This window comes from Myotis yumanensis, unplaced genomic scaffold (assembly GCF_028538775.1).
Source record: "Myotis yumanensis isolate MYYU_CA2020_CCGP unplaced genomic scaffold, mMyoYum1.0.hap1 SCAF_3, whole genome shotgun sequence".
Classification (NCBI taxonomy): domain Eukaryota; kingdom Metazoa; phylum Chordata; class Mammalia; order Chiroptera; family Vespertilionidae; genus Myotis; species Myotis yumanensis.
The window spans coordinates 12,487,704-12,507,188 of record NW_027223754.1 but is presented as its reverse complement, the minus strand read 5'-3'; the positions used below and the strand labels follow the sequence as shown (position 1 = coordinate 12,507,188).

General features: G+C 38.4%; 2 protein-coding genes and 1 long non-coding RNA gene across 3 annotated transcripts in view; 2 read left to right on the top strand and 1 right to left on the bottom strand.

Annotated features, from left to right (window-relative positions):
• Positions 1 to 11,585, top strand: part of VPS37A (VPS37A subunit of ESCRT-I) — a 32,352-nt gene extending 20,767 nt beyond the window's left edge. Inside the window, exons 5-12 of the mRNA XM_070408288.1 lie at positions 2,083 to 2,308; positions 3,722 to 3,792; positions 5,056 to 5,183; positions 5,264 to 5,322; positions 5,400 to 5,468; positions 8,083 to 8,226; positions 9,222 to 9,299; positions 10,987 to 11,585. Of these exons, the coding sequence (XP_070264389.1) occupies positions 2,083 to 2,308; positions 3,722 to 3,792; positions 5,056 to 5,183; positions 5,264 to 5,322; positions 5,400 to 5,468; positions 8,083 to 8,226; positions 9,222 to 9,299 (775 nt within the window). The 3' untranslated portion in view covers positions 10,987 to 11,585. The remainder of the gene's footprint in view (positions 1 to 2,082; positions 2,309 to 3,721; positions 3,793 to 5,055; positions 5,184 to 5,263; positions 5,323 to 5,399; positions 5,469 to 8,082; positions 8,227 to 9,221; positions 9,300 to 10,986) is intronic.
• A 34-nt stretch (positions 11,586 to 11,619) lies between these two features.
• Positions 11,620 to 19,485, bottom strand: part of MTMR7 (myotubularin related protein 7) — a 92,909-nt gene continuing 85,043 nt past the window's right edge. Inside the window, exons 12-14 of the mRNA XM_070408287.1 lie at positions 18,049 to 18,189; positions 17,013 to 17,139; positions 11,620 to 15,540 (exon numbers count right to left, since the gene is read on the bottom strand). Coding sequence (XP_070264388.1) covers positions 15,178 to 15,540; positions 17,013 to 17,139; positions 18,049 to 18,189 — 631 coding nt within the window. The 3' untranslated portion in view covers positions 11,620 to 15,177. The remainder of the gene's footprint in view (positions 15,541 to 17,012; positions 17,140 to 18,048; positions 18,190 to 19,485) is intronic.
• Positions 11,622 to 18,630, top strand: LOC139005943 (uncharacterized). Its single transcript, XR_011470725.1, has 3 exons — positions 11,622 to 11,635; positions 12,355 to 12,423; positions 17,022 to 18,630. It is a non-coding gene; the product is annotated as an uncharacterized lncRNA (long non-coding RNA).

The window sequence follows — 19,485 nt, the reverse complement described above, 5'->3', positions numbered from 1 at the left end:
TCTGTTGTTTGGAACATAGACTTTGTTTCTTTATTTTTGCTTGACTCTTCGTGTTGGTTTCTATCATGAGATAAAACAGTCGCCTCCCCCAGTCTTGATGATTGGACTAGGAGATGAACCTTGCCCTATCTCTTAAATGACTCAAACCTTTGTGATTATTCAAGCAGTCTATTATATTTTTAAGAGCTAAGAGTAGTTCAGGGTATGCCAGTTCCTGCCTGCTTCCCAGGCTCTGGGTGGTAGCAGCTTTTAAAGTATGCAAATATATACTGTCCTGTGGGACACAAGCTTAAGTCCCACTGGCCACAACATCCAGGCAATTTAGAAGTGTCCTGTTGGAGACAGTCTCAAAAGTCTGGCTCTAGGTAAGTGTATAATCTCCTTTCTGGGAAATACCAGCAAGCTGTAGAGAGAGAGGCAAAGGGAAAGTGCAAGATGGCGTCTACCACCCATGTTCCCTGAGAGCACCTTTGTTAGCCTCTAGATCAGTGATTCCCAAAGTGGGCGCTACCGCCCCCTGGTGGGCGCTTCAGCGATCCAGGGTGGCGCTGATGGCCACAGGTGCATTTGTTTTAACTTTTTTTGTATTACCTTTCTATTCTGAGTTCAATAAATAGTTTCATAATTTCAAACTTCAATGTTTCTAATTTACACCTTTCTTTACTATATTTTACGAAAAAGGTAGAAACATTAATACATATATCTTTCTGTTTAATTGCTATTAAAATTTAAAAAAAATTAATTTCCAGGGGGCGCTGAGTAATATTTTTTCTGGAAAGGGGGCGGTAGGCCAAATAAGTTTGGGAACCACTGCTCTAGATAAATGCCAAACCTGAAACCGGCCCCTCATGCCGAAGTTCCTGCACAAGCAAATAGGCCACTTTCATAGAAAGACTGGGGTGGGGTTGGGGGGTGTTCCTGCTGTCTGTACAGGGTCCTAGGGGTAGTGGTCTCCGTAACTACTACAATCCTATTGGCCCCAGGAACTCCAGCTCCCTGGCCTCCGAGCCAGGTGATCAACGGCATCTCCTGAATAGCAGACAGAAAAAGTCTGGTGCACCAGATGCTTCAAGAACTGATTCTCAGTTTGCTGTAGCTTTGGGGAGCTGGTGGATGCCAGTCCCATTGGTTTGCGAAGCTAGATGTTTAGAGGGCTCATCTTCATGGGGCTGGTTTTAAAAGTTGTGGAGCTCAAACACTTTGCTCCTTGGAGAGAAACTTTGGGTTTTGAGTTTCCTCCCAATTATGGTTGCCTTGCCAAGGGTGTGATTTATGGCAAGATTGTATCTCATCCTCTCATACCCATTTTGATGTCTTTTTTTTTTTTTTTTCTTATTTGCTTGATGTATAGAAGTCAGTTTTTAGGATTTCTTTCAGAAGAAATTATTCATATGTAGCTTACAGATTCTGTGTGTTCATGAGAGGAAGTGAGTTCAGGATCTTCCTACATCACCATCTTGAATAAGAACCCACATTGTATCTTTATATATTAACATTTTTAGCAACTCATCTACACATTTAATTTTTCTTTAAAATTTTCTAGAAAATCAGTTTGTTTTTTAATTCTTTATTGTTTTAAGTATTACATGTGTCTCCTCCCCCCGCCCCCATTGACCTCTCCCGGCCACTCGCACCCCCTAGAACATTTCCTCACCCTCCTAGAAAATCAGTCTTGACTTTAAATCATGTTTGTTCTAATACAGTGAAAGTTACTAAGCAACCTTCACTTGAATAAGTTTTCTGAATTAAATGTTATTTACCATTATCTCTATGAAGATATTGACTGTTGCCAGTGGAATGCTTAAAACTTAAATATGGCCCGTCTATTCGCTTCTGTTGAGAAGTTGAACTTGTATGGTTTTTAAAACATTTTTCTTCTTCATGGAAACCAAAATTTTCTTTTTTTTGGGCGGGGAGTGTTTATATTTTATCAAATTATTATAATATTTAATTTAGTCATAACAAGTGTCATCTGCCATAAACGGATTCCATCTGTAACATATGACAATTGTTACTTGAAAATTTAGGAATAATTTTACAATTAACCCTAACTTCTAATCTAATATTTCTCTTTCTCTTTAGCCTGTACAGTAACCCAGGTGGGATGCCTTCCTATGCTTCTCAGGGCTTTCCATTTCTTCCTCCATTTCCCCCACAAGAAGCTAACAGGACTGTCAGTTCTTTATCTGTTACTGACACTGTTTCTTCATCAACAACAAATTATACAACAGTCAAACCTGCTGCTCCTTCATTTGGCATCCTTTCAAATCTGCCATTACCTGTTCCCACAGCAGACACTTCAGTGCAGGTTGGTATCTTCAATTACTGATATTTTGTACCCTTGAAACATTAATTTAATGAACATTTATTAAATTAATTATTTATATGTCTCCTTGTGCCAGCCACTAAGGTAGGCACAAAAGATAAAAAAGATTAGATCACATTTTCAACTCAGTTAACAAATTCAGAGAGGTCACCAACATATCAAATAATTGTAAATAAGGAACTTCCAATAGAGTAGAAGACATAGTCAGAAGTTATGTTGAAGACACAATTGAGGGAATGGTCAGTGCTGCTAGGGACCAAGGTAGAGCTTAGAAGGAAAATGTGAATTTGTTTTTTCATAACTTTATTCTTAAGTGCCTTAAACCCCGATATAGATATTAGGTGCTCATTTAAAATGAGTGAATGAATTTATGCCTGAGGCTAGATTTTGATACATGGTAATGAATTTGCCTGGATGACAAGTGGTTATATAAAGCATTCTATGAAAAGGCAACAGCATTAGCAGAGGCATGGAGGCATTACCAGATGGTGTATTTGTGAAGCTGCCTGTAAAAGATCTCTCTGGCTGTCATATAGGACTTAGGCAAAGGCACAAGAAATGACCATGTAGGAGAAGCAGATTGTGGAGGGTCTGCCATAGCATACTAAGGGCTTCAAGTGTCCAATTGGTTTAAAAATTCTCTTCCTTAATTAAGCTAGTAACTATTGCCATGTGGGAGTTTTCTGAGATAAGAGACTAATATTTGTGCATACAACATATAAAGGGATTTAAAACCTTCACTTTTAACCTTTAGTGAATATCACCCATAGTAATACTCAAATGTTATAAAACATTATATCTAGCTTTACTAGTTGTAATGTTTGTAATAATTTAGAATATAGACCCAAGTGGACTTTGTTTTCCAAAATCTTTTATCATTGTATTAATGAATATTATGAACAAGGCACAATTAATAGTAAAACAAAGTTATAACTTTTGATGAGTCTTCAATTTTAAAGTCATCGATATTCAAATGATGTATACTCTGTCTCTTATCTGCCCTACTGTCTCACCGAACTTAGTCATGTAACTATTCAGACTTTTATCAACTTATTAATGTTCTCCTATACTTAATTCCTTTCATTTGAGGTAACTTTATTCATATATTTCAATGAAATTCACATATAATTCTCCACACTTGTCACAGATATACTTAAGAGATTTATTTTATAGCCTGTACTTTGCCCAAGAAAGAGAGCTAAGAAGGTACTCACATGATCACCTCCCTCCCCCGCAAAAAAAACAAAACAAAACAAAAACAGTAACTGAAAAGAATACAGAAAAGAAAGCGGGGAGAGTAAGGACAGTGTAAAGTGCAAAGATAAAGATTGATAATGAGAATAGGAGCAGTTGAGAAGATGGCTGGAATATAATACCATTTCAAACTCTCTTTAGATAAGCCAGAATGGTTTTGGTTACAGGATGCCAGATGTCCCTGATGAATTTCCCGAACTCTCCGAACTAAGGTAAATGACTTGGAGAATAACATTGGTATTTGTTGTCTGTTGTATTTGTAAATACAAAACAGATCATCACTGTCATATCCATATTAAATAAAAATATTTTTAAATCACTATTTCTAAATTGTGGTTGTCTTAATTGGGAAATTTTATAAATCAGTTTTTATGTTTTGTAGGTTGTGTTTATTGAATGACTAGTATGTACCAGGGATTTTTCTAGATGCTGGGAATGATCATTAGTTACCAGGATAACAATGTCTTTTCTCTTATGTGATTTATATTCTTGTGAAAATTATTTAATTTATATGTTCAATAAATATTTACTGAATGTAAAAAAAATAATACCAATATTATTAATATGAATACTGAATGTAGGATAAGATTTTGTGGGTGTTTTACACTTTCTTTTTTTCTTCAGGATATACCACACCAGAAATGTACAGCCAAATACTATTTTTTCTCTTCAAATAATATATATTTTTTTAATATATTTTATTGATTTTTTACAGAGAGGAAGGGAGAGGGATAGAGAGTTAGAAACATCGATGAGAGAGAAGCATCGATCAGCTGCCTCCTGCACACTCCCCACTGGGGATGTGCCCGCAACCAAGGTACATGCCCTTGACCGGAATCGAACCTGGGACCCTTGAGTCTGCAGGCCGACGCTCTATCCACTGAGCCAAACTGGTTAGGGCTTCAAATAATAATTTTTCTGGATGATTATGTAACTTAGAAAAAGTTTGCTTTGAATTTTAAGAGACAGCTTTTTTTTTTTTTAATATTGAATTTAGATTTTTAATCATGCATTGCTTTTATATGGATCTGTAGTCAAAAGTAAAAAGATATGTTCAGAAAGGCTTAGGTGCCATCCCTATCCAAGTGCCTTTTTCACCCTATGGATATTGAGTTTTTATTTTGGCTTAACCTTCTATGCCTGCTCACATACACATAAATATACGCATTTTTTATTGTGATAGCCACATATCTGTTAGCTAAATAAGGCACTGAGGCTAAAATTCGGAGGTTGTGACTGTTCATACAGCCTACTCTTTATATAGTCCTACAGTGATTTGACTCTACATTCAGACTACTTTATTATCCATGTGGTTGATGTTATATTTGTTTTGAAGGTTATAGTTTGCCATGTGTGTGCATCCAAAATTATTTAGAACCCTTCAGCTGGATAACTAAAAAATAGTGAATTTTTATCATAATGGAGAAAAACTAGATTATTGATAGTCATTAACACATTGTCTCTTCTGTTTCTAGTGTGTCACAACTTACAAATATGAATGAACAAGAGGAGATATTACTAGAACAGTTTCTTACTTTGCCTCAACTAAAACAAATTATTACTGACAAGGACGACTTAGTAAAAAGTATTGAGGAGCTTGCAAGTATGTCTTCCTTTACTTGTTAAATTTCCTGAGAAAAATGTGACCCTTACCTAGAAATAAACCAGATTTTTATCTTACAGGAAAAAATCTGCTTTTGGAGCCCAGCTTGGAAGCCAAAAGACAAACTGTTTTAGAGAAGGTGAGTTGGTGCTCATTGTGAAGAAATTCATGTAATTTATAAATACAAGAAAACAGCATTTTTATTTTCTCTTTTAGTATGAATTACTTACACAAATGAAATCTACTTTTGAAAAGAAGATGCAAAGACAGCATGAACTTAGTGAGGTAAGATTGTTTAGCTCTTTTTATTTAGCATAAGAAATTTTTATCTGAATGTGTGTCAGCCACATTGTTACTTTCGTTTTTATCAGAAAGCGTTTATTAGGTGTCTGACTTTATAAAGCCTTTAGATGCTGATGAACAGCCCTCAATTATGCAGCATTATAAGTAATTTGTGCTCATGCAAGAGCATATTTGGCTCCAAAAAGAAAAATATTAAAATCCCCATAAATAACTTTTCTGGGAAAGTTATTATAAAGCCAGTTTAACGCTCGCAATAAACTTTAACTGTAGACTCACTTGTAAGCTTCTGGGGGGAGCGGTGCGGGGGCAGGGGGGGGCGGTCTCCTCAGCCCAGCCTGCAACAACGCAAGTGTTCTGTGCCCGGCCTGGCCAGAGGCATTCTGCAGCTGGGCACGGAACGCTTGCCTTGTCGTTCCCCTCTGCACCCCCACTCGCGCCCCCTGGCTGCTCCATGCCCACTGCCCAGAGGCCCTCTGCGGCATTCCACCAGGCCGCTCACGCTGCCCACTCTCAGGGGCCGCGCCCCCCCCCTCCACTTCCCCCCCCCCCCCGGGACTGGGGGACTCCAGCAGGGCTTGAAAGGACAGAACGGGGCTGATAACCGTGTTCCTAACTCCTCTTCAAGCAAAAGCCATAGAATGTATCAGTTGCTCAGCCAGCCCTTATCTCAGCCAATAGGAACGCAAGGAAACTAGCCCAAGGCCAAAAGTATGCTAGCCACCTCCTGTCTTTGTGTAACCAGACCCTAGCTGCACCCTGCCCTTGCGTCATTAGCCCCCTGCCCTCACTCAACCAACCGGAATCGGCCAAATCAGTGGTCCGAGTGAGCCCCCACCCCCCTGACCCAAGCCCTATAAATTCTTTGTTCTTCCAAGACTCCAGGCTCTCTCTTCCATCCAGTAATGGAGGCAGGAGGGGGACCAAGTCCTGGGCTTGAATAAAAGACCCTTTGCTTTTGCATCGGAAAAGGCTCCCTGGTCGTGGATTATTGGGGACCCCGAACTCTGGGCATAACAGGCTGAGTGGACTGGGCACTGCCATCTTGTGGCTATGGGCATCACCATCTTTGTGATGGAGTGATGGTTAATTTGCATGTTACCTTTTATTATATAGGATGCCTTAAATGAGAAGTGAGCAAATAGAAAAATATATAAAAGTATAAAGTATAATTCACCACAAATAAATTTTATGCTAGAAATCTGGTTATATGAAAAATGAAAAGCATTTTATAAAAGTAAACTCATTTTTAAAAAATCTCTAAAAGTAAAAGAAAATAGAGTTTATAATCTTTATATCTCATATTAGTAGCTAACATCATAATTAATAATATTCTGGTGTTTTTAAAATCAGGAGTTCTGAGAAGGTAAAGCCAATGTAATAAAACATAAAAAAGAAATAAAACAAGAGCAAAATAAAAAAAGATGGTAAAGGAGAATATAAATTTATAATGGATTTCAGAAATGGTCATTCTTTAGAATAAAAGAAACAACTACCATTGAGCAATCGTTATGTGTTTTACATTGCACTGAGCTATTGACATATACCAGTATTGCCCATTATTCCCCCAGTTCTCTGAGGGATGTTTTATTACTAAATAGCTTTAGTTCCTTCATTTAGTTCCATTTTGAGTGAATTTTACATGAAGTACGGCAAGGGTTCGTTGATTCTGCATGTGGATCTCCAGTTTGCCCAGCATCAGTCGTTAAAGACTGTCCTTTCTCCATTGAGTGGTCTTGGCACCTTTAGAAAATATTTGGCCATGTATGTAAAGGTGTATTTCTGGGCTTGCTATTGCATATTGGTCTATATGTCTCTTCTTGTCAGTATAACACCGTTTGGATTACTATAGCTTTGTAGTAAGTTTTGAAATCAGGAAGTATGGATCCTCCAACTTCGTTCATTTTCAAGATTGTTTTGGCTATTTGAGGTCTCCTGAGCTTAAATGAATTTTAGCAGAACTTATTCTATTTCTGCAAAAAAATTTTAAAAAACCGTGGAGATTTTGGTAAGGATTGCATTAAAACTAGATCATTTGGGGTAATAATTGTCTTCTTGACAATAATCACGTCTTCCCATCCATGAATACGGAATATCTTTCCACTTTTTTATGTCATCTTCAATTTCTGTCAGCAGTGTTTTGCAGTTTTCAGTGTACAAGTCTTTCACCTCTTTGGTTAAATTTAATCCCATCACTTTTGTCATGTTTTATTCATTAGAAGTGAGTCACTAGGTCCAGCCCACATTGATGGGAAAGAGGATTACACAAGGGCAGGGAAATCAGGAGTTGGGGTTCATTGGGGATCATCTTAGAGGATGCCTACCACAATGATCTGATTGCTGACTCTCTAAGAGAGGACAGTGATTTGCCCAGGTTCTTTCATTTAAGAGTTTGCAGCCAATGGCTTGGTCTCTCTCGTGTTAGGTATCTACCCCTATATCCAAAACTGAGGACCTGGGTGGTAGCAGATTTCCTCAAAAAGAGCCTATGTAAGGCATATAACAAATTGCTTCTCCCTCCCTCTGCCTTGTGTTCTTTCTCTCTAAGGAGTTTTTCTGGTCATTGTGAACTAACATAATACTTGGTTTTCTTTTTCAGAGCTGTAGTGCAAGTGCCCTACAGGCAAGATTAAAAGTAGCTGCACATGAAGCTGAGGAAGAATCTGATAATGTTGCTGAAGATTTCTTGGAGGGAAAAACTGAAATAGATGATTTTCTCAGTAACTTCATGGAAAAGAGAACAGTATGTAATATTCTTCGGTTAGGACAAGTGACAGTGTAATATCAAATTAAGTATATTCATAAGTAAAAAAATGTTAGCTCATTACTGAGCTGGGGTTTTGAGTGCCATGAAAGCAAACTGAAAGAGCCTCTTTGAGAAAGATAGCAGCATCCTTCTATCACTTTAAACCTTCTGCTTGTGAGTACACAGCAGGTAAATCAAATAATGGTTCTTTTTTAGAACTGATAGTGTGTCATTCTGAAGTAAAGCTAGTAAATTAGCTTTAAGTTTGTGCTTAATAGTTGTAATATTCTCCTGTAATGACTTGTTTCCAGTTATTCTAGGAGAATGAGCTATAGAGATTAATTTTTTAAATGTTATTAAGAACATTCTGGAATAACTTCTGTTTGATGATTACTAGTATTTCCATTATATTTAAAGAAAAATCAAAGTCTGCTTGCCCTTTGATAAAGTCCTTTATATTTACCTAATTTCTCTGAAACATCACATTTTAAAAATAACCTTTTGTCACTAAACTTTGTAAAATATGTGCTATATATATGCCTATTCTGTTAAGGAGGGTGGGGCAGGTTTTATTACCCCATTTCCCATGAGAGAAAATTGAAATTCAGGGACATTAACAACTATGGCTGTAGCATTAGTAAGGCATTGATTTTTCATCTGTTGTTCGTTGGTACTATATAACTGCACCTGACGTGTGTGTTTGTTAACCTTCCTGGTTAACAATGGTAGGATTTATTTTCATATTTTAAAAACACGGATATTGATATATAATCAGAACTGACAAAGATTCAGTTGTTTTACATTCTGGAAGTTTATAGGTAAAGGTTATCTGCCAAACAAAATTAATTTTTAATTCTTAAATTCTGAACTGCCTTAAGTATCAAAATGTAAGTGTCAACAGGTTAAAAGAATCCTACATAGAATTCTGTCATAATGTAGGAAGGAGTAGGCACATGGTTGGAGAAGTGACTGATATTTTAAATATCTTCTAGATTTGCCACTGTAGAAGAGCCAAGGAAGAGAAACTTCAGCAGGTGATAGCAATGCACAGCCAGTTTCATGCTTCATAGGTAAGTTGCATTCCAGAAGGCTTGTGTCTCAAGCCTATTGCCTGACTATTCTTTCACTGAAGTGTTGCTTACCACTGCCTGTTGAGCCAGCTTTAAGCATGCCACCATCATTATAGCTCTTATGCTATGTAACATATAGAATATTTTGCATTATATGTTAAGCATAATGTTACATACATAAGCATATAGCCAATAAAAATCTTTTGGATATTTTCTCACTATGATGTCAGCTTAAATGAAAAGTTTTTTTTCAACATCTGATAACTACTGATGTATTGTAAACTATAATTGGTTCCTTTCTCTCAGCTGGTGTGTGAAGTATACCATATCCTCATTAGTTTCCTTTGTCTTTGCTTCCTTTAAAATGAACTTCTGTTCTGTCTCCTTTCCATCTCATGAGGATTTTTCCAATAACATTCTGGCCAATCCCCTGGCCAGGGTTTCTCCTTCCTGCACAGGACTGACAGACTAATCTTCTTAAAATACTACTTCATGATGTAACTTCTCTATGCTAGAACCTATAATGGGCCCCTAGCAATGGCGGTAGCAGTGACAAATTTTTCTCTAGTTTTAAACCTTCTGTAATCTGCCACATATTTGAGATTATCCATTTTAATTTTCCATTTTTCCCTTATGCTATCTCATGTGTCATGTTCTTTTGTCTACACCATGACTTTGTTCATGCTCTCACTTGATCTCAGGACACCCTTCCTTTTCTTCTCCATCTGTCTTGGCAGGGAATGATTTGGTTGTAAGAATTAATTCCCACCCTGACAATTAAAAAGCTGTGTTATTGGGTAATGCTGGGATACTTTGTAGAACTAAGTACAAGAAAGTACAGCTCAGTCACCAGAGAGTGAAAACATGACTAAAGGCCACACTAACGAAAGCAGCTCCTCTTCCTCACACCCTTCCATCAACAGTTCAGGCAGCCAGTGGAGACTGACAGGGGTCTCACTACAAATCCCTGGGAAAGAGATTGGCTGGAATGGGTGGTATCCATCCTGACCTCAGCAGTTTGGCTTGGAGATTGGTGTCGTGTGGTCCTCTGCCCACTCAGCTGGGCTGAAGGAGTGGACTTTGAGGAAGGGAGCATAGGAGAGCCCCTAAAAGAGGGAACAGACTACAGGGAGGGAAATCATGGGCATTTCTGATCTCTAGGACACCCTTCTCTCAATGTAGTTGTGTTTAAGATTAGGGCCAGCATTGTATTGTTACACCTTATTTTACAAATTATGCTGATTTTTAGAGAGAGAGGCAGGATGAGGGAGGGAGAGAGAAACATTGATATAAAATAATCAATCTGCTACCTCCTGCAGACTCCCTACCAGGGACCGAGCCCACAACCCCATCATGTGCCCTGACCAGGAATTGAACCAGCAGCCTTTTGGTGCACTAGACCAGCGGTTGCCAACCTTTTGGACCTCATGGACCACCAGTTGGCGACCGCTGCACTAGACAACTCCCAACCACCTGAGCCACATCGGCCAGGGCAAGGGTTGAGTATTAATATCAAGTGTGCCTTTCTCACAGCTTGAGAAAACGACGGGCACTGAGCAGTTGCTTACTTAGATGAACATGCTAGAATCCTTTCCCACCTCTTTCCCTCGTGGTCAAGTTATCTTTATAGGTAGATCTTACTGGGATGAACATTTCTTAGGTTTTTTTAAATTTCTTTTCTTTCTAGATTTTCCTGAATACATGAACTGCTGCAAGAGGAATGGGACACATAACTAAGCACATTTATATTTATGATTTGCAGATTGGCACTTCATCACAGCAGCTGACTTCACAGATATACTGTATAGATTGTATACAGAACTAAGACCGATTTTGTACACATCAGAATGATAGCTCTGATCTTGACTTTGAGAAATTTTTCTGCGCTATTTGCACTAAAAATGTTTATTTATTATTGATAAATCCTATCATATTTAAGTTCCACTGCTCCTCTCTTATTGGTTACTTATGCATGTAATTTTGGCTAGTTTCAATATTTTATAAAATTACTTCATTTAAATTTGTATTTTTAATTTGAAATGCCTCGTTTCTTTATCAAAAATGGTTGGTTTAGATTTTTTCCCTCTCAGCCTTTTATGAAAAATTACTATTTTCAACAGTAGAAAGACTTATTTTTCTTCTTTCTTTCTGGATAATCAAACTTTCAAAAACAATTTCTTTTAAATATTCCAGGTGTCAGTAAACATTAAACCTGCCAATGTGCCATCTCAAGAAAGTAACTTTTAATACGTATAATAAACCAAAAGAATAAACCAGCTGTTTATATATTGTTGTTTTATTTTTAAAACTAAAGATGCATTTAAGAAGCAATACAGGTAAATATTTCACCTAATAGAAGAAAATTGTCTTTTATTTAAACTGGTCCAACATAAACTTTCATGCAAATTTTTAATAGAAGTATGTGATGTGGTTGGATAAGAATAGGCTGTCTAAATTACTAATGTTACAGTTAAAAACAACTTTTGTTAATAAAGAGTAAATTAGTACCTAATTAGAAAGTCAGTGAAATTTTCTGACCTTTACTATGAGTTAGCTTTTCATAAGAGAAAAAGTATAATAATAAATGAAATTAATATTTAATTTTAGGAGTTTGAATTTATAGTTAATTTAATTGAATTTTTCATTTACCTGGTACTACGTTCAGCAGTTTGCCTCTATTCCATATTGCAGAATGAACACATTTAACGGATAGCTGTAAAAGTTAATGAGAAAATGTATACCCGAGGCTTGGTAGATAGTACCTCAATCACAAAACAACCTAATGTATACTTTGTTTAAAATTCATCCCAATGTGCTTGTCATTTCAAACACCAGCATACAGTACAGTTTGTCTTTTCTTCATTTTTCTGTTCACCCAGAAAATATTTTTGGCAATAGAGTTTTAAGAAAAACAAAATTATGTTCTTAGACTTGAAATATGTTTAATATTTGGTCTGTGTTTAGGGCTAGTTAGTATTCACATGGACTTTAAAGATGGACTTTGGATAAAGAAATGATCTTTTATTAATTGCCTGTCTTCCTCGCACTGTGCTAGGGTATGCCGTTTGATCTTCAAAATGACCAGAGGAGGAAGGAATAATAACTACTCCGGATTTATAGATAGGTGAGCTCACTTCTAAGGTTACGGCGGAGCCTTTGCGGTATTCAGAAACCTTTCCTTATTGTTCTAGCAAGTGGAGCTCCAGTTTTCCCTGCGGTCCCTGCAGTGGAGGGCATAGTAGTCCCAATCTTTGGCCAACAGGTAGTTTTCTTATATACCAGGTGGATCCCAGAATAAGACACCAGCTGACCACAGCCGTTCTACAAGGATGTCAGTTCATTTGATCCAGTAATATCATTTAACGCCTACTAAGAATGAGGCATTGTGGAAATACTATACAAATATAGGTAAGACCTGGTTTAGGTCAGCGGTTCTCAACCTGTGGGTCGCGACCCCTTTGGCGATCGAACGACCCTTTCACAGGGGTCGCCTAAGACCATCCTGCATATCAGATATTTACATTACGATTCATAACAGTAGCAACATTACAGTTAATGAAGTAGCAACAGAAATAATTTTATGGTTGGGTCACAACATGAGGAACTGTATTTAAAGGGCCAGAAGGTTGAGAACCACTGGTTTAGGTGCTTATCTAAAGCAAAAAAAAATTTTTACATAGTCTCTTCAGCCACATAAGTAATTCATCGTATTATATTTGTTCTTTTTTGTTATTGTTGTTATTCCTCACCCGAGGATATTTTTCCATTGATATTTTAGAGAGTGGAAGAGAGAGGGAAAGACAGAAACATTGATTGGTTGCCTCCTTCATGCACCCTGACCAGGGCCTGGCCAGGGAGGAGCCTGCAACCAAGGTACGGGCCCTTGACCGGAATCAAACTCGGGACCCTTTGGTCCGCAGGCCAACTCTATCCACTAAGCCAAACCAGCTAGGGCGTATATGTTTGTTCTTTAAACTATTCCAGTTTTTTTTTTTCTTTTTCTTTTTTTTTTAAATATATTTTTATTGATTTTTCAGAGAGGAAAGGAGAGAGATAGAGAGTTAGAAACATCGATAAGAGAGAAACATCGATCAGCTGCCTCCTGCACGCCCCCTACTGGGGATGTGCCCACAACCAAGGTACATGCCCTTGACTGGAATCGAACCTGGGACCTTTCAGTCCTCAGGCCAATGCTCTATCCACTGAGCCAAACCGGTTAGGGCCAGTTTTTTTTTCTATACCAGTTAACATAGCTTGGTTTCTCCTTCCAAAATTAATGTATTGGATAATCTCCTTACAACCCAGTTACTAAAAAGAGGAGTTTAATCGTCACTGTCAGCATTTAAAACAGATATAGGTTATATAAGTCATCCAGGATAGAAAAAGTCTGCATTTGAGTCTGCCTGTGTGAATTTTGGTTCTGTTACTGCAACAGGAATTAAGTGACTCTTTTTGTAACTTTATGGCTATACTATTTTCTTCTTATATGTTATTTATCTCTCTCCAACAAGGCAACTTTTGTTTCACTAGATGTTTCTTCAGAAGTTAAGGTCACCCAGTAAAGTCCCATTTCAACGGGCAGGGGAATAATTCTGCTTCAAATGGGCATTTTAGTAAAACAGAACTAATTCCGGCAGTCAGAGATGGAACTGTAATTTAAAACATGTTAACCACGTACAGTTTCTGAAGTGGCAGAACTTATTCCACTGGTTAAGTAGAAACAACCAAATTCTCGAGTTCTTAATTGGGATTTCCCCCCATTGAAATATTGCCTACTGCCCGACCGGCATGGCTCAGTGGTTGAGTGTCAGTCAGCCTATGAACCAGGAAGTCATGGTTCGATTCCCGGTCATGGCACATGCCCGGGTTGCAGGCTCGATCCCAGTGTGGGGCATGCAGGAGGCAGCCGATCCATGATTCTCTCTCATCATTGATGTTTCTATCACTCCCTCTCTCTTCCTCTCTGAAGTCAATAACACTATATGTTTAAAAAAAATTATCTACTAACTTTACACTGTTACACTTCAGTGGTGGTTGACCCACACTCTTGGTAATATTGTCTCTGGACTAGTAATCAGAGCTTGTTAATAAGAAAGCTAATAGGTTCTGAATTCATATATACTAACCAGAGAGGAAATGTTGCTTCTACTTTATTAGGTATTTGACCCGTGTTAGAGGAAAAAGTGAGTTATAAGTGTTAGCATTTTTTAAAACGTGAGGAGAAATAAGATATTCCAAAATAAAGCAACAAGATTATTATAACAATTCAAAAAATATTATCTAAGGAAAAGTTAGAGTGATCATGAAACCTGAAAGATTAGCTGAAGCAATTACAAAGCTCTTCAGTTACGGAAATAGACCTATTAATCAAAAGGTTACATCTCAACACTGCCCTCTGTTGTTAGAAGTATTAATGACAGGCAGGAAGGATGATAAATGTCAAATGTTTTAGGAAATAAAATATGCATCAGGAAATGAAATAAGTGGGAAAAATGAAGATAGCAGGCGTGCAGGCAAAGGGTCAGAGCACTTTTTGAGCTGAGCAGGTACATGCTGTGACCGGGAAGGTTTATGTAGATAACCTTAGGTGATGCTAGAGGTCATTCATTGTTCTGTAGTGAATAAAACTTTCATAGACTAGAATAATTTTTGAAATGGGATAATACCCTTAATATTTATTTGACAAAAAAAATGTATACTTCCTGTACTTCAACACCTAAGGCAACTAAGAGTTGGACCCCCCCCTTCCATTGCTATATTTTATAATTATCAATTACACGTACCATTTCTTGAGTTACTTTTTATCTTAAATTGCACTGTTCCCTTATTTTGGAAGGTGTTTCTTACACGTCCTTTATGTTGGAACTCGAGGGAAGCTTCAGGCCATTAGAAACACGGCTTCGTCAGAGTCCCGGTCCTTGGTGCTGTCCTCGCTGGGCGCACACTCCCCTCCACTTGGAGAGCGGCAGCTTAGATCCTCCACGCCAGACTCCTGATCGCTGTTGGCTGACAGGTCTGGGTCTGAGCTTTTCAAGTTGTCCTGGGTTAGGATCAGAGCGGAGTCTTCGTCGCCTTGGGAGGGGCTCCTGGATGGGAATGACTTCATGTTCCCACTGTAGTCCTGGGGAGTGTTGGCTGCGCTGTTGTCCGAGGTGGAGAACCCTGAGTGTTTGCTGGGCTCAGCTGGCTTGCTCTTCACTTTGGAGCAATTTAACTGGACTTTTTGGATTTTTTTCAGCCTCTAAAAAGGAAATAATTTCAGAGGAAATGATAAATAATTTATCTTTTTTACATATGCATGCCTTTAGTAACCATTACCTACCAGCTGAGTATAATGTTAAGAATGGGATTAGAAGGACTTGGGTTCAAAGGTACACTATGACTTTGGACAAAATGATTAGGTCCTGTGAGGCTTGGTTTCTTCATCTGTAATATAAGGATGGTAATACCTGCCTCAGCATTGTTTTCTAGAAAATGCAAAAACAGTAACAGGAAAGCACCTGGTAGTCAGTCATCCTTCTTCCTATACCGTATGCCACATTTTGTTTACCCGTTGATCAGTCGATGGACATTTGGGTTGTTTGGAATGCGTTTTACCAGTTTTCATCCTTTGATGTCAGTGAGGAAGACATTATTCATTCAAAACGCATTCATATTAAGTTAGGTGTAAAAGTACTGTACTAGGCGGTACAGACCCAGCTATAGGGAATTTTGTGTAGAGGCAGAGTTCCTGTAACGTAGGAATTTAGACGAGGCAGGAATTATTTCAGAGGGCGGGGTGCTGTGGTTAGAGGGAAGAGATCAGAGGACGCTGCAGGGAGGAGGGAGCATGCACAGGACAAGGAATTCAACTTGGACATGATGGTTAGAGCATTCTGGCAGCAGGGACAGTGAGTAGAAAAAGGAAGGAAGGTGTCAGTTATGCATAACAAGCAGAGAATGGTTAAATTTGATCAAGGGGAGTAGTGGAGAATGAAGTGTAAAAGGTAGGTTAGACGAGTGTGGGAAAATCTCGTGTAAGGCTAAGGAAGTTTGTTATAAGGAAAAAAGAGGTTTTAATTACAGTGCTTTTAGGGAGTTAAGTAATTTTTTATTAGTATTTTAATAAGAATACTGGAATAGATTAATACAATCATCAGCTCTTCATAAAGCTTGGATATCTTTGGAAAGAGTAGATAAAACTGACCCAATGATGACATGAGTGGACTTTGAATGGCAAGGCTTTTATCACAACTCCGAAATTCTAAACACCTAATTTGTGCCTCATTGTTAATTCTACACGTTCTTTAATTCAAGGTCTCTCCGCCCTATGACAGTCTCAGGGCACTCTAAACATGCTCCATCGGAATCTCTAGGCTCAGAGCCCCAGCATCAGGATTTTTTATATCATTATGTACTAGTAATTAATTTTCCAGAAAGAATTCATTTTATTGTTCCCAAATAACAGTAACAAAAAATCCTGACCTATTGTAGGAACAGCTGAGTGGTTCAGCACACTGTGGAAGTGAGCCTCAAACCAGATGTCTGAAATGTATTCAGTGCTGCTTAGGTTTGGGCTCCAGTTTTCTGGGTGCTCACCTGGAGGGTCGGGAAGGGTTGTATTTCAGATTATCCACTGGCTAAAAATACGAAAGTCTGTGTTGCTGCGTTTCACATATCCTGAGTCCTGACAGGCTTCCATGGAGGAGCAATGGTCAGGAAAGTGTGTCTTACCTCTTCTAGGGCCTCCAGTTCTTCCTCCAGCTGTTGCGTTTCCTCCTTCACTGCCATGAGGTAGTCGGTGACCGACTGTCGGGGCTGCAGCCCCTTCTCAAAGCGGTTGTACATGCCACTCCAGAACCTGGAAGAGACATCAGAGCTCCATGATGCAACCATGTCCGACTGTGAATTCACAGGCGCAAGGCCGCTCGGGTATCTCCCGCCCCTCAGTCCCACAGTCCTAATCATCACCAAGTGCAAGTTCTGAACTCAAGAAGGCACTTACTTAATTTCATGTTGATGTTTTCCTTGTGGGGGATCAGTAAATTTTTGGGGACAGAATAAATTAATGAATTTTATATATGAATTGAGTTAGAAGGCATATAATTTTCTAAAGTAGATTGAAGTACCACATGTTACTATTTTCTTTTTTCTATTTTTTGGTTTAAGAAAATGGCTCTTTGTTTTTAAGTAAACTTGGAAAAAGCAGAACCTTTTAAATTTGAGGACTTAGCTTGTTTTTATCATAACCACCAAAAATTTACATTTGCATTTGCAATAAATGGTCCCCCTTTTTATCCTACACAACAATGCAAACTGGAATGCAAGTGAGAATCGGGGATATCGTGGGTCCACTCTTTACTTAGAAAAGTTCTTAGAGGGCAGAGACAGGGTCGTTCATTGTTTTACACACGGTTCCTGGAACAGGGCTTGGTCTACATTTAGCTGACAAGATACTTGGCTTATTCCATCCATCTTTTCTTTCTCCCCCACACCTCACCTTTCACTTTTAAATAATTGGAACTTACATTTTTAAGATATCATTATTACAGAACATGAACTTCTAAGATAATTTCTTATTTAGGGGAAAGTCGAGGGAGAGGAGACACTGGCAAAAAATCAGGTCAGATATTAAAACATCCTCCTTTGTTGTATTTTGTGTCCAAAAAAGCCTTGAAACTCAGTGTTTCCTACCCTTTGGCCTGCAATATTAAACAGTGCTGGCCTGAGCTCATCACCCTTCCCAGTGAGGTCCTAGAGGTTCACCTACTTGTACATGAAGTTGCATGGCGTTGTGGGGAGACGAAGGATTCCCTGGGTCTGACTGTGATCAGCTCTAAAGAGAGGATTCATGTAGTCGGCCCGATTCTTCCACAGGTGAGCCCATAAAGAGTATGTTCTTTCTTGAATTCTGTTGTAAAGGAAATAAGCTTGAAAATGACCTATCTTGGTTCTTTTTTGCGAGAGAGAGAAACATCAGTTGTTTGTTCCACCCATTCATGCATTCAGTGGTTGTTTCTTGTATGTGCCCTGACTGGGTGTCCAACCTACAATCGTGGCATATCGAGACGATGCTCTAACCAACTGAGCTACCTGGCCAGGGCTATCTTGATGCTTATAAATAGTAGACTATGTAATATTAAAGCTAGAAAGGGACCAGTAATTATCTGAGTATCATGTGTCTGTGTTCTGTAGCAGGGAAATTTACACTTCGTTTTCATGGCATAGCAGAGCACTAATCTCAGCTCCTCTGCTCTCTGTACTGAGTGTAAAATAAAACTGTTATGTAATTTTTTCTTTACCCTAAATCAGTGGTTCTCAACCTTCTGGCCCTTTAAATACAGTTCCTCATGTTGTGACCCAACCATAAAATTATTTTCGTTGCTACTTCATAACTGTAATGTTGCTACTGTTAGGAATCGTAATGTAAATATCTGATATGCAGGATGGTCTTAGGCGACCTCTGTGAAAGGGTCGTTCGACTGCCAAAGCGGTCGCAACCCACAGGTTGAGAACCGCTGCCCTAAATAGTCATAAACTTTTATTCTTTGCCAGGTATTATTTAAATGCTTCTATGTTTTCTTTCTTTAATCCTCACTAAATTCCTGTGAGATATGTCTGTTTTACAGATAAGAAAACTGGGGCTGAAAGAGATTAAATAGTTTCCCAAAGTCACATAGCTAGTGAGTAGAACAGCTGGGATTCAAACTCAAACAAATACCACTAAAGTGGCTAGTCTGTCACAGTGGAGCACAAAACTGTCCAGGAACACAGCAAGCTTGAAGGGTGTAGTCCGCTGCTTCCAGATCATTACCATCTACCAGGAAGCACACTGGAAGTTTCTTGCAGAAGCAAACTAGCATCCACGAGAAAATGTCATTTTCCTTCTGTTCAGCCCATTTCCCAAATTAAACCTGATATTATATAGACCACAGTTAAAATCACTTTAACTTTATGAGAATTTCAAACATTTTCTCTCACTTGCGGTTCATAAATCCCTTTGCTGTTTTTAAGTTTCTGCTTTACAATTTATTTAAAGTTTAAATTTCATCTACTTTTTCCCTGTGGATAGGACAATACAGTTTTAGCCTAAATAAGAGAGTTTCAAATTTGCTTTCCCAGTTATATTTATAATCTGCATGTGATTATATCTACCAAAGAGGTGTGTTTCCTTCTAAATGCAAAAATCACTTTCTCTGACTCTAGG